This window comes from Aspergillus flavus, chromosome 2 (genome assembly GCF_009017415.1).
Source record: "Aspergillus flavus chromosome 2, complete sequence".
NCBI classification, from domain to species: Eukaryota; Fungi; Ascomycota; class Eurotiomycetes; order Eurotiales; family Aspergillaceae; genus Aspergillus; species Aspergillus flavus.
The window spans coordinates 3768737-3781406 of NC_092409.1; the positions used below are offsets into that span (position 1 = coordinate 3768737).

Consider the following 12670-nt stretch of genomic DNA (forward strand, 5'->3'; position numbering starts at 1 on the left):
GGTAAGCGCCATTCTGCCCTGCGGATCTTTGCCGATAAATGCTCCCTACGTTTCACAGTTTGAAATCTGCATTGGGTCGATCCAAGTTGGTGTGTCCTGTGGCAGGTTCCTTGGCGACAAGGTCTACAAGCCCGGCCTTCAACTGCCCTGACTTGTCTGAACAGAGCTCGTAGACGGTTGACAGGTTAAAGATTAGACCGCCAAAAGACTGTCCGCCATGCACCAATGACTCCAAAACCTGACGGGCCTGTAACTGTTATTAGCCGTTTTTCCAATGTACCAACAAGTTAAGGCCAAGAATACCTCATTTGACCGCCCTGTGTATAATAGACATACTGCCATGTTTTGGGATATTATGGCCGTATCGGTCCCCTTTGAACCGCTCTCTAGAAGAGCTTGCCATTCTGTTACTGCATCATCGTAGTGGCCTTCAGCCATGCTCAGAAGTGGCTTGGAAATAGAAATTCCAGTTTCGTCTGATTCACCAGAAAGCTGCTTCGCTGCATCAATGTCGCCGATCAGAAGGAAAAGGAGCACCTTTCTTAGCTTGTTAGTTTCATCCGACCCTGATGTTTGCAAATTGTGCAGAGATCTTCTGGCGGTACTGAGATCACCCATTTCAATCAATGCATTGACACTCCGAATTCCAAGGTCTGAGAGTCTCTCCTTCCATATACTTCGTTCCGCCGGACTCAGGTCTGGCCGCATGATCTCCCTCCGCGCTTCTAGTCCAATTTCGTATAGACCTCCAATGCCCCTGCGTGAATCACCAAACCCAATGCTCTGGAGCCTGACAGCGAGAACACGTAGCGGCCACGGCACAATATGACGAGGGTAATTTGTATGCTTCTCTTCGTTTTCTACATCTGACGTAGCGGAGGCTTGATCCACATAGTAGAAGGTGGAGCTTAGGTCTTCTAGTGCTTTTGATTCTTGTGCTGCAATGATGGTATTTCCAGACAGTTCGAGACATGCTAACCGTGTGTAGAAAAGCGAGAAAATCATCTTTATGTCACTAGACGAGATTAAAGAGGATGTCAAGATCGTTGCCGAAAGATAGGCTGCAAGGAGGAAGTGTCCTTCAGCCAGCAGCCTCTCAAGATTGCTGAGGCATGAAGACAGCGACTCTTCGGATGTGAGGCCAATGAACTCAGACCGCAAGGTATGCGGAATGTCAACCTGAGAGAGCGAATGATAAATGTCGTACCGAAGAAGGAACGAAAGATCTTTTCCCAAGGTTTGTGGTAAGTCATCCGGTGCTAATGGATCTAATTCAGTGAATGAAGCTCCAGTGTAGCCGCCAGCGTCTGCTGTATTCTGGGGCTGAAGTGCACCCTGTGCATTCAGTGGACTGAATGAAATCAGCATGGTTTTCTGCTGAACGTCTTGCTGTAGCTTACTCATTTGGATCATCTAGTGGGCCTTTGGTAGAGCTACGGGGCCGTGATGCTGGGAAGGTCAGTCGGCAATGTCGATGCTGCAACTTATTGATTGTTCTTACATCTGGAAATATTGCGGTTGTGTTTGGAACTAGTAGGATCCATGTTTGCACTGTGTCCGGGTACTAGTAACCAAGATTGAAAGTAGCTAACACGAAAGCCTATTTGATCGGCTTGGTCCTGGGTGGAAGTGTTGGTTACAGTCCCAAATAATACCTCATTGGGGAGAACTAATTGTTAGTAGTAGTAGCTATCGGTGATAAACGGGCGAATCGATATGGTGCCTGAATTCTGCCATAGGCGGTGAAGTGATCGGCCTGATCTGGCAAGTTGGCCCATAGTACATGTCTAGTAACTCTCCACTAGCCACAGCTTACACTCCAGCGACCACGAGTTTCTACAAACCTAACACCAGATAATCAACTATCCTTTCAACCTAAAGTGACTTCTACAAGCTTTTCGAGCTATCTGCGCGCTCTGTTTTTGTTCTTCATCCTTCGTCATGACGTTCGCTGAGGAATTCCGCTCGAGAAACTTCAGTATGAACCCACTTTGTGTTTACTTCTTGTCGATCGCAAGGAACGGAAAAGATAGCTAACAACTACTACGTACTTAGGTATCTACGGACAATGGTTTGTAACCTTTTTTGACTTCTCATCTGTGCCCTACCGCCCTTCAGTTGATTTCGCTCCCTTCGCAAAGCGCAATCCAAGGAAACAATGGCTGCCTGGTCCTTCCAACGGATGTGCTTGGCACTTGTTTGAGCCGCGACGATGGGAAACCAGAAGTGACAGCGAATCGTTCCCTACGGCATTCTTAGCATCAGATCAAGCTTGTTATGAAATAAATGCTGACTTGTTTCGAACCAGGACGGGTGTTGTATGCATTGTCCTATGCATCGCCCTCGGCATTGCCAACATTTTTTCGTTTAACGCCGTTCGCATCGTCTTCAGCATCTTATGCCTGTAAGATTCATCGCCAGACAACTCAAATGTGGAAGAAGCTCACATGCGCAGTGTTTCGGGATTCGTCCTCGTTTTCATCGAGGTTCCTTTTCTGCTCAGAATTTGCCCTACCTCCGAAAAGTTCGACACCTTTATTCGACGTTTCACCACTAATTGGATGCGCGCTGCCATGTACGTTGTCATGAGTGCCTTGCAATGGGTCAGTCTTGTCTCCGGTGCGTCGAGTTTGATCGCCGCAGCGGTTCTCCTCCTTCTCGCCGGTCTCTTTTATGCCTTGGCAGGCTTGAAGAGCCAGGAGTTTGTTGGAAGTAAGACCTTGGGTGGCCAAGGGCTTGCGCAAATGATTGTCTAGGAGAAGTCAACATGGAATCTTGTGGGCTATGGCTTGAGGTATGTCTGGCTCCTCATGCCGACAAGCAACGCTTGTGGTGCTGACGGCAATGCCTTACAGGTAATTAAAGCAGGCCGAAGAGAAGAACAATCAAAATGGAACCGCGAGAGAGTATGAGGTATATGTCTGTGTTGAATGCGCCATGATCACGAATTGATATCGTCCTCGACGACGCTACTAACAGGTATTTTGTACTATTATCATTATGTTGTGTTGGTTTGGGTAAAAAGGAAAAGATAAAAAAAAAGATTCACCCTCGAATTTCTTGAGGTTCAAGGCGCGAGTGAGTGTTTTGGAAGAGATTGGTCCAATTGTCTTCCTGCTGCGGTGATTTGTGCTGGTCTTGTTTTTTGTTTTCTTTGCCTGTCTCTATTATGTCTGCTGAACAGTCTGCCTTACACCAAGCTTTAGACGAGTCCTGTATCCTTACCAGTATACCTAGCGAGAATACCCTTTTAGCATCCTGGTGATGAAAATGAATTTATTTGAAGGGTGAAAGTTACATGGCCTAGTCGTATGGATTTACCGAGTAAAGAAATGGAAAATAAACGGATCAGGGAAATTGAATATGTGTGCACTAATAGAACAAGAAAACATACATATATTGTATACTAAGTCTACAATATCGTTATGAGTATGAGGTGGGTACTGGCAGCACATGCAGTATGTAGAACAACAGATTACTAGTAGTAGGTGTGCTAAACTACACCCAATAGCGCAGGGATCAACCACTGCAGCGAGTGTGTTGTTTTGCTGTATGTGTTTGTTGTTCGACATCCCTGCCAACACTTGTTTTGTGACCTGCCATGTGATCTGGGTTCATGCAGCGGCAACCCCAAAGGAGCATATCCATCCCACGACAATCCAATGTTTTTCTCCTCTGGAGGCTACTTGCACGTACTACCGACTCCTGCCTTGGTTCCTCGAATCGTATACCCCGCCATTTGTTGAATCAGCATTATGAGTAACTTCTAGTAACACTACATAGAGTCTCGAACATTCGTTCCTACGTCATGGCTATTACTCCTTCTGGAGGGGTCAGACTTCGTTACCCCGCGGCAGGGGAGCTCAAGTATCACTAGTGGAGTAGTACTAGGGAATAATGTACATACATCACTAGTATTAGTAGGTACTCCGTAAGCAGGTTGTCGTTAGATATCCTGGTTCAAATACAGTGCAATGTGGACCATTGTTGGTAACAAAGGTAAGGTCATGTGAAACCAGACCCAAAGACCCGATTATCATAATCAGATACTTCAATGAATAGACATTGACGCGGATAAGGCTTTGAAGACCGAACTAGCCTGGAAAGGAGGGTAGGAAGGTCACCTTTCGTCTCGCAGTAAAGAAAATAGATCGTTCGAGGCAGATTTCTGCTACTGCAGAGGCAGATGATTGTTCCTGTTGAGCAGGTTCCCGAGGGGCTGCGCCAACAGCTAAAGATTTGATTGGACTTTTCCCATCGAAATGTTGGACTCTGATATGGTCGTCTGGTGTATTGCGTGTCCGTGTTGATGCGTCGCTAGGGTCTAGGCTACCTGAGCTATATTGTATTTATCACGGTGATTTTATAGGGTACGAGGCTGGATTCTGTTGACGGATTTATTTATGTATTCAGGAATACAGTGTAGGTACCTATGCTCAGTTATCAAGTCCTCAAAATTGGATGCAGGCATGATATATTTGAAAGTTTGGTCTGCCGGTCTAACTTTGAATCGATTACGCCGCAAGAAAATAATCAACGAAAGCGAATACCGCAACTGCTACTGGTACAGCTTAGTTGCCGTACAATATACCAGGACACACCATCGGCCACACACTGGATGTCGTATTCCTTTGATGCTGGTACATGGAGTCCCACTCTGTGGCGGTTATCGTAGCCGAGGGAAACCTCTACCAGATTACAGTAGATAAGACAGTAGATATGGTCAGGATGACGAGACCAGATTAAGGCTGAAAGCTGGCAGTTATTGATTGTGGACCCATAGGCGTAACGGAGGCATCCCCACAGTGGACCCGGTGAAAAAATAAAACTAAAACTCCTTTCTAGATGAGCAATAGGACTACCATATGAGGAACAAAACTCTGAATAGTGGATTTTAGATTTCAGTGTCGTTGAGGTATCTCGTGAGTACAGTCAGGGTCAGGTCTAACAATGATAGAACAGCATGTATGCCTTGCCTTACTTTCAAATTCAGTCTCCACTGATGCAAGTCAAAACGATACTACACAGTACTGAGAATGCCATCAAAAGGTGTGATATGGAAGTAGTTCATGATGTAAATGATAATGCGGGAGTCAAGACCCTCTCACCGCCTCGGCCAGCCAGACTCAGATACCATCGATATACCCACTGTATTCCGCAAGCCGTAGTACTAGTTACTCCGTACAGAGAACTAATAGATGCATCTTTGTATGGCCTTGTACGTGGAGTCGATCAAGACCTGTGAATAAGACCATGTGCGGATACGCCGCACAGCCACAGGAGGGGCACTACAACCACTCTCAGAAAGGGGAATTATAATCAAGTTAAAGTTACTACTCTGTACAGAGATAAGGTAGAGTATTACTGGGTCTGTATCACTGATCACATCTCAGGGTCGTGGCGCGGTGACTATTAATACCTTGGATGTGGATCCATGGTCTAGCCCAAGAACAACCGTCGGGGGTTAAGGAGTCGTTCTAAATGCAGAGGGATTTTTCACAATGAATGAAAGCATGATCGCAGTATTAATCGGATGTTTATGGAAGAGACCGGTTTTTCTGGTACTGTCAAAACATGGATCATCCAGATAATCTCTAATATGAGTGATTTTTAAGGCTTCCACGAGAGTTTCTAATTTATGCTCATGTAACTGTAGCCATCGAAAACACTAATTTGAAAACATGGACTACTTAATTTGCTACCCAGGTACTGTACATACTTGCATCTAGGTGGAACAATGCATATCAGAGCCCAAAAAGAAATGCCTCAACGAAGAAGGCCGATAAAAAAAAGAAAAAGAAAAAGAAAAAAGACGAATCTATGGTGGCAGCTGCAGACATGCATCCATCATCTCCCTTCCCCTCAAGAGTTTCGGTTCTCATTGGTAGATACTCCAGGAATAATCGGACCCAAAGGAGGTATCACTGAATGTTACCTGTTTTATTGGCCACTGGTAGGTCCTCCTATACAAGATATTTACTGAGTACAGCAGATCACTAGGTAGTATGAAGGCTATGCCTATCTTTAACTAGTATGGATACCTCGATGGTACCTTCATTTACTCTGCAAATAGGCAAAAAGGACAAACAAACTCTTCTTATTAGAAAAGGGGATCCAATCCGAAAAAGTAAAAATACAACGTCAGCACAAAATCAAAAGAGAAAAGCCCTTGAATCGACCTGAAAAAAGGAACTTCAAGCGGGACCAACTAAACCTCACGAGGAAGCAAAGCTGAGTCTGTAATTGCAACGGTTGACGCTCGTTGGCTCACAGCCCGTGAACGGTTACCATACGGTTTCCGTACCATTTTAAGGAGCAGTCTGATAGCGTCAGAGAGCGTCACGCGATGGGGCGGTGGGCCGTGGCAGGAAGGAAGTGGTTAGACTGGGTTTACGGCCACTTTGCGGCAAAGGTCACTGGTAGTCATACATCATCTCTGCTCCTGCTGCGTCTTTGGAACCTTTGGCACTGCTTTTTCTCCATTCTTCTCCATTCATCGTCATTTTCTATCGTACATACTCTCATCCTTGACCTTTCGTTCCCACAAGGATTTCTTACTGGGAAATCCTTAACTCCGTTTGGCCACTCAATTGCCTCTACTTCATTGTCCGTTTATAATCAGGCAGCTCTACAATCCCATCGTGCTTGCTTCTTCTTGTCGCAACATTGGTGAGTAAACTCGCTCATCCCCCTTTGTCTGCTTTTCCCCCTTTATTTTTCTTTCAATGCAGCAAACTATTGCATTATCCTTGCCTCAATCTACAGAAGAATGCAAGACCATTTTCAAAACTTTTGGGGGGATCGGCCAAGAATGCTATCAGCTTTGCATACACCGATCTTATCTACCACTATCTCTGATTACGACTGGTGCTCCGAAGATGGTTTCTCCTTCCAATAGGATTTCTCCCACTTCAAATCCTACCAAATTGGAGAGACAGGGAGCTCGTAACAAAATCGTTTCCCTCCCCCTTCAAATGACCTTGACCCTGTGTACAGCACAAGCTATCCTACTAGCTGTAGCTTCACTTGCGCCGCATTGCCCCTCTCTTCCCCCCCCCCGAATCTGCCCATGTGACCGAGGAGCCTTCTCAACCTGGCATGAAGGAAACTAACATTATCAGCAGTGTATCTTCTAGTCCACACCTGCTCGGATTGCTAGGTTCCATCCGTCATGACAACACAATCCCCACCCGTCATCCCGCCTCGACCGTCAAGGTCCCCTAACCAGCAGGGCCTTGCACCCGCAGACGTGCCCAAGATCCCACCACGTCCCACTCATCGCTTTGATCGCTCCGTGTCTCCTCTTCGAGATAGCTACGCCCCGTCTCCCTTGAATGAGCCACCCAATGGCTCGAGCTCGAGTCGCACAATTTCCCAGGATGTGCCGCAGCGACCTCCGAGTGTGACGATACCTTCAATTGGTGAAGAAGGCAATGAATACGAAGCTTTGAACATGGACGATATCTCCGATAGTCATCGCGAGAACCACCATTCGACTCCCGCAGAGATGCGCAACGTGGGTAGTGATCTGAAGCTCCATGCGCCAAGGCCTTCACTACCTTCTTCTAGCGCCAAAGCCAAGGTGCAAGCCGTCACACGTACGGATTCTCGTCAGGCTGCAGCAGCAGGCCTTGGTGGGACATCATCCCCCGCTCCTGATGACCATGAACGACCAACTCGCTCGTTACAGTCTCGAACAAGTTACTCGCGTGCGGACTCTTCGACTTCCATTGATCGCCGACTATCTATGAACGGCGATGAGCATGGGATTAGGGTTCCAATGTACCCTAATGCGGGTGATGTACAAGCCCCTTCCCCAAGTCCATACCATCTAGAACAGAACCCGGGCCAGCGCTCTGGCCGCAGTCATAACCGAACTCGGAGTGGTCGTGACGCTTCTCTTCCGCCCGGAAGCTATGGTCTTCACGGTCATGGCGTACAAACTAATGACAAGTTCGAGAAAGCCTGGTATGAAAAACACCCGGAAGAATACGTCAAGGAAGAGCAGGGTCAATATGGCCCTGGAGTTGGATCGCCACGGCCAGATTGGGCGTTGAGTAGTGATGATCTGAACAAGATTGTACGGGGCTCTGCTGTCACCGGGAGTGGACTTGGTGAGTTACTTAAATGGGATTGGAATTTACTATGCAACGTTAGCTGATCAGTGAGTAAACTTAGGCACATCACCTGCTGTAATCGGAACTCCAGAAGAGGAGGTTGGTTACATTGCCGCTGATGAGTACACTCACCGTCTATCATCACCGCCGCCTGAATCGCGCCGTGGCTCCCGCCTTGTTGCTGAGTCACCTTTGCGTAAGGAGAGTGTGCCTTCGGCCGAGACTGAGGGCCAGCAACAAGCTGCGGCCTCTGAAGATACCGCTCACAAGTCAGAAGAACCTGGGGTGATACACGTTGACGAACCATACCATCATCTACACCATCCTGATGGCTTCGCTCAGACTCCAGGTCCCGAAGAACTCTCTGGCAAGCATGGGGAGGGTGAAGTAGATGAAGATGAGCCTATTCTGGCAGCTGATGAAGTGCGCCCAGAATCCGCTTTCCAGCACCCCGCCGTGTCCCCAACATTCGACAGAAGGGAAAGTATGGAAGTCGATAGGAGTCATACCCCAAGCGTCAACCATAGTCGCTCGAACAGCAGAACTGCGGGCCACCGCAACAGTCTGCCAACTCTGGCAAGGTACAATTCGCGCGACGAGCGGGAAGAGACACACACCCCACTTGAGGATGTTGAAGAATATGAGCCTCTGTTCCCGGAAGATGATGATGCAGAGAAAAAAACTCTTTCGACCACCGACCGCTTCAAACAGCGACCAGATATGCTCAAGCACCGGTTCCCTAGTCAAGACATTTGGGAGGATTCGCCGAATAGCTTGCAGTTGCACGCTACAGTGTCTACACCGGATGTTCCTAAGAACGAAAACTTTGAGACTCCGGAGCAGGAGTCCTTCCGTAGAAGTCAGGCTAACCGCGTTGACCCACACAAGGTTGCGTCACAGATTCTACAATCAGAAGGGTATCTCGATGAGAAGTCTGTTTCACGCCCAGATATTGTCAAGCAGCGGTTTCCCAGCAGGGACATCTGGGAAGATGCCCCGGAAAGCCAAAAACTGGTTACTACAGTAGAGCCGGCAGAAGAGAAAGAGGTTAAAAGCCCAGATGTGCCAGCGAAGCCTAGCATTCCAGCTCGACCCCAGAAGCGTCCTCAACAGGCCCCTCCAGTAGATGCTTCTACAAAGCCAGTCACCTCGCCCACTGAAAAACGACAACCACCTTCAATTCCTGACCGTCCCAAGCCCCAAGTCCCGACCCGGCCGGCTAAGCCTGTGTTCCCTGGAAATGGTGGAGAGCCAAAAGATGCCGCGGCCAAGCCGAAGCCAGCAGTGCCGGCCCGTCCGGGAGGTAGCAAGATCGCTGCCTTGAAGGCAGGATTCTTGTCAGACCTAAATTCCCGTCTGCAGCTGGGCCCTCAAGCACCACCGAAGCCACAAGAGAAGAAAACAGAGGAGCCTCCGGCAGAAAAAGCCCCTCTAAGTGATGCTCGCAAGGGAAGGGCCCGTGGGCCCGCACGGAGGAGACCGGCCGCTGAAAATGTGGCTGCAAAGTTGCCGACAATCTCGGAAGTCAGGATCACTGAAACTTGGAATGTTTGGGAGGTTAATGAGGCTGGTAACTTGGTTGTTGGTAGTGAAAAACAGGTGGATAAGAACGAAGTCGGTGCTCTTGACACGACATCGTCAGAACATAACACCATGGCTCCGCCGATAGCGAAGAACACTGCCGGTGAGTCGACTGATCCTCAACCAACAGTATCCCCCAAAGAGGATCCTGTATCATCGAGCGACTCAACCCCATCTGAAACCCAGCCACCGACATTCACAGAAGCGGCTCACACGGTAACGAGCTCCCTCGATGGTGAGGGACCTGTCGTGGCACCCACGACTAAGCGAGATGAACCTGATGCATCCTCTGAGGCAATATCTGCGGAAACTGATGTTGATAAAACGCCGAGCACACCATCAGCCGAATCAGGAGTAGAGGATGTTGCTGAAGTTGCGGCTGCGACAGCCGACGGAAAGCGGCCCTCGGAGGGTAACTAAGGAAAGTTCTTGAAGCATAGTCGTCTTGCGTTGCCTTTGTTGTTTACCTGTTTATTCTTTTTACCAGCCAGTAAAGGACAAACTACCGCCTGTCACGGTGTAGCAGTCATAGAATTTACTGACCAAGAATCTTTAAGTCCTTCATTGGACGTAATCCCGCCCTAGGTAACGAGTACAGTTCGTATATCTCATTGGCAATCTACGCCGAGCTAATAATAGTAGTGATACATCCAGCTACGATATTACATATTGAGTATTCAATGCACAAGGTTCCCGATCAATTATCCCATTTGTGTTCTTCCTGGCCAGGAAACAAAAGCTATATATAAGGGTACTCTCATGTGACATCAATACCAATTGCTGAGCAGAATATGAAGAAGACAGGGAGAAAAACAGAGGAAAAAGGGGCCACTGTAAGGGTAGGTAACATACCTAACGCAAACCAGGCAAACACGGTTTTGCAATTTTGATACTACTAGGAGTTGCAACTTGGATCAAAGGAAACATCACGATTGTATGAACGTGTCCAATCACATCAGAATAGCAGAACAATTAGGGTGAGCAGTGGGTAGGACGGGATTGGTCTCTTTCCATTCTGCCTCCCGTTCTTATATTAAATTTCTTCTTTGATTGGGTATCATGGTATTGTTAGGGGCTTGGCATCATCTAATAGGAAGCAATTTTTCACTCCCAAGCGCTATGTGGGGAGAGGATAAAAGGCCAATTCAACTGGCGGGTAGGTTCTTCAAGTCGCCCTTTCCGTCCTTGATCCATTCCGGGTCAATCAGGCGCTCTCTCTCCGCGTAAAGCTGTTTGTAGGCACCGCGGATAGTTCCGTCGCTGACATGGGCGACCTGACTGATTTCTTTGGCAGTTTTGCCGTGCCCCATCAGATACGAGGCCATATAGATACAAGCTGCAACGATCGACAGAGGAGATCGGCCAGCCAGGTCTCCCATGGTTGTGACACGATCAGAAAGTGCAGAAGATACACTGGTAACTTGGAAGGGCAAATCCAGTAGATTGCAGAAACGGTTGCACAGGTCGCTGGGTTTGGTGGAAGTTGTTGCGGTGTATGTGTCGTTGGGATCGGGGACTCCACCGTTTGACACCACGGCGTTGTTCCTTTCGAGGTTTTGTGCCGTGAAAAACTTCTCCAGCGCCTTGTAGATTCGGCCAATTTCCTTTCTCGATACTTTCGTGACAGCGAAGATTTCGGTGAAGGTACGGGGTACCTTGCACTGACGGCAAGCGATGAAAATACAACCCGCAATGATCACATCTTGGGACTTCCCTTTGAAGGCCTTCGCATCATCGACTATCTTGAAAAGATATTTGGCGGTATCGGCGACATTCTTCTGGATGCTGAACCCATCGCACAAAGCACCGATCTCTTTGTAAGCAGCCAGAAGAGACTTGTTCGCCTTCTCGCTCGACTGCTTGTTCTGAGCACGATACAGGTCACGAACACGGCCAGAGCCTCCACTTGCGATTTGGGTCTCCAGTTGGTCCCCGTTAAGCAGGGGATTTGAAGCGTCTCCGACACGAGATGGATCATCGTTGTTCTGATCGTCGTTGGAGAAAGTACGCCATTCAGAATGCATGTCAATTTCCCGATCAGCGAGCACTAAACCACAAGACCCGCATACAGTTTCGTGCGACCCGGGAAACTCTAGATTGGGCGGGACTTCCTTGCATTCGGGACAGATAAGATGATGCGAAAGATTCTTTTTCCACTGACCTGGTTCAGGTCTGGCTTGGGGTGGAGCGGTGGCCATTTTGCGAGACTGTATAGCGAACTCGATACGTTCTCGTCGGCGTTTCGCTAACTTTTTGGCAGAGATGGGAAGATTATGTTTGCGAGCACAAAAGCGAACGAAGAATGGTGAATACAGGTTGGCGGCTGTATTCCGACAAAAGTACGATCAAGGCAACACTCGACTTCGAATGTACCATAAAAAGGAGAGAATGACAGGGGCGCAAATCGCTGACTAGTATGCAAGCCACGTTTCTGCGTCACTGCCTTCGTAACCACGTTAGCTTGAAGGCACCCAAATGAAATTTAGGACATATTGTTGAAAATCCACAGCCATCACTCCTAAATCTCAAAGGGACCAGATTCTCAGTTAAATGCTATACCTTTCCAGGAAGCCCTCCACTCCTGATTCTGCAACAGTCCCCAGAGTAAAGTAACCTCGCGGATTTATCAAACGAGTAGAAAGATCTCCTGCTTTGGCGTCCTAGAATTCTCAAAGCCTCGAAGCCAGGCTTGTCCGACCGCGATAAACCAGTCAAGGTCTCCGTGAGAGATGTCTCACGAAAGAGGGTCGTGGAACCTGACAGGTAGCCGCTGCAAGTGAGATCGTTCGATCGAGACGAGCAGAGCAACGTCGAGTACCGAGCTCCTAGGGGGGAGAGCCGTGTAGAACGAAAGACGGAGATGCGACTTTCGTGAGGGGTTGGAAAGAAGAGAGAAAGAAAGAGAAAGAGGCAAAACGAGTATCTGACTAAAAGATGTCGGCAGTAACTAGATGCTGGGAAGAGCCGCACGG

At 48.2% G+C, this 12670-nt stretch overlaps 4 protein-coding genes across 4 annotated transcripts; 2 read left to right on the forward strand and 2 right to left on the reverse strand.

Moving 5' to 3' along the window:
* Nucleotides 1-52: 52 nt before the first annotated feature.
* F9C07_2586 (uncharacterized protein) lies at nucleotides 53-1664 on the reverse strand (the record flags this gene model as incomplete). The annotated part of the gene is made up of 4 exons (XM_071510980.1): nucleotides 1502-1664; nucleotides 1401-1449; nucleotides 304-1351; nucleotides 53-247 (listed from the first exon to the last, which is right to left on the reverse strand). The coding sequence occupies exons 1-4, from the start codon at nucleotides 1542-1544 to the stop codon at nucleotides 53-55; spliced, it is 1335 nt and encodes a 444-aa protein (XP_071363879.1). The 5' UTR covers nucleotides 1545-1664.
* Nucleotides 1665-1817: 153 nt separating this feature from the next.
* Nucleotides 1818-3290, forward strand: F9C07_2585 (clathrin-coated vesicle protein). The gene is made up of 5 exons (XM_071510979.1): nucleotides 1818-1978; nucleotides 2056-2071; nucleotides 2309-2404; nucleotides 2456-2794; nucleotides 2856-3290. The coding sequence occupies exons 1-4, from the start codon at nucleotides 1942-1944 to the stop codon at nucleotides 2754-2756; spliced, it is 450 nt and encodes a 149-aa protein (XP_071363880.1). The 5' UTR covers nucleotides 1818-1941; the 3' UTR covers nucleotides 2757-2794; nucleotides 2856-3290.
* Nucleotides 3291-7171: 3881 nt separating this feature from the next.
* Nucleotides 7172-10118, forward strand: F9C07_2584 (altered inheritance of mitochondria protein 21; the record flags this gene model as incomplete). The annotated part of the gene is made up of 2 exons (XM_041289893.1): nucleotides 7172-8114; nucleotides 8179-10118. 2 exons carry the CDS (start codon nucleotides 7172-7174, stop codon nucleotides 10116-10118), a joined length of 2883 nt encoding a protein of 960 aa, XP_041143035.1.
* A 725-nt stretch (nucleotides 10119-10843) lies between these two features.
* F9C07_2583 (transcription initiation factor) lies at nucleotides 10844-11896 on the reverse strand (the record flags this gene model as incomplete). Its single annotated transcript, XM_041284809.1, has 1 exon — nucleotides 10844-11896. One exon carries the CDS (start codon nucleotides 11894-11896, stop codon nucleotides 10844-10846), a length of 1053 nt encoding a protein of 350 aa, XP_041143036.1.
* Between the last annotated feature and the right edge of the window lie 774 nt (nucleotides 11897-12670).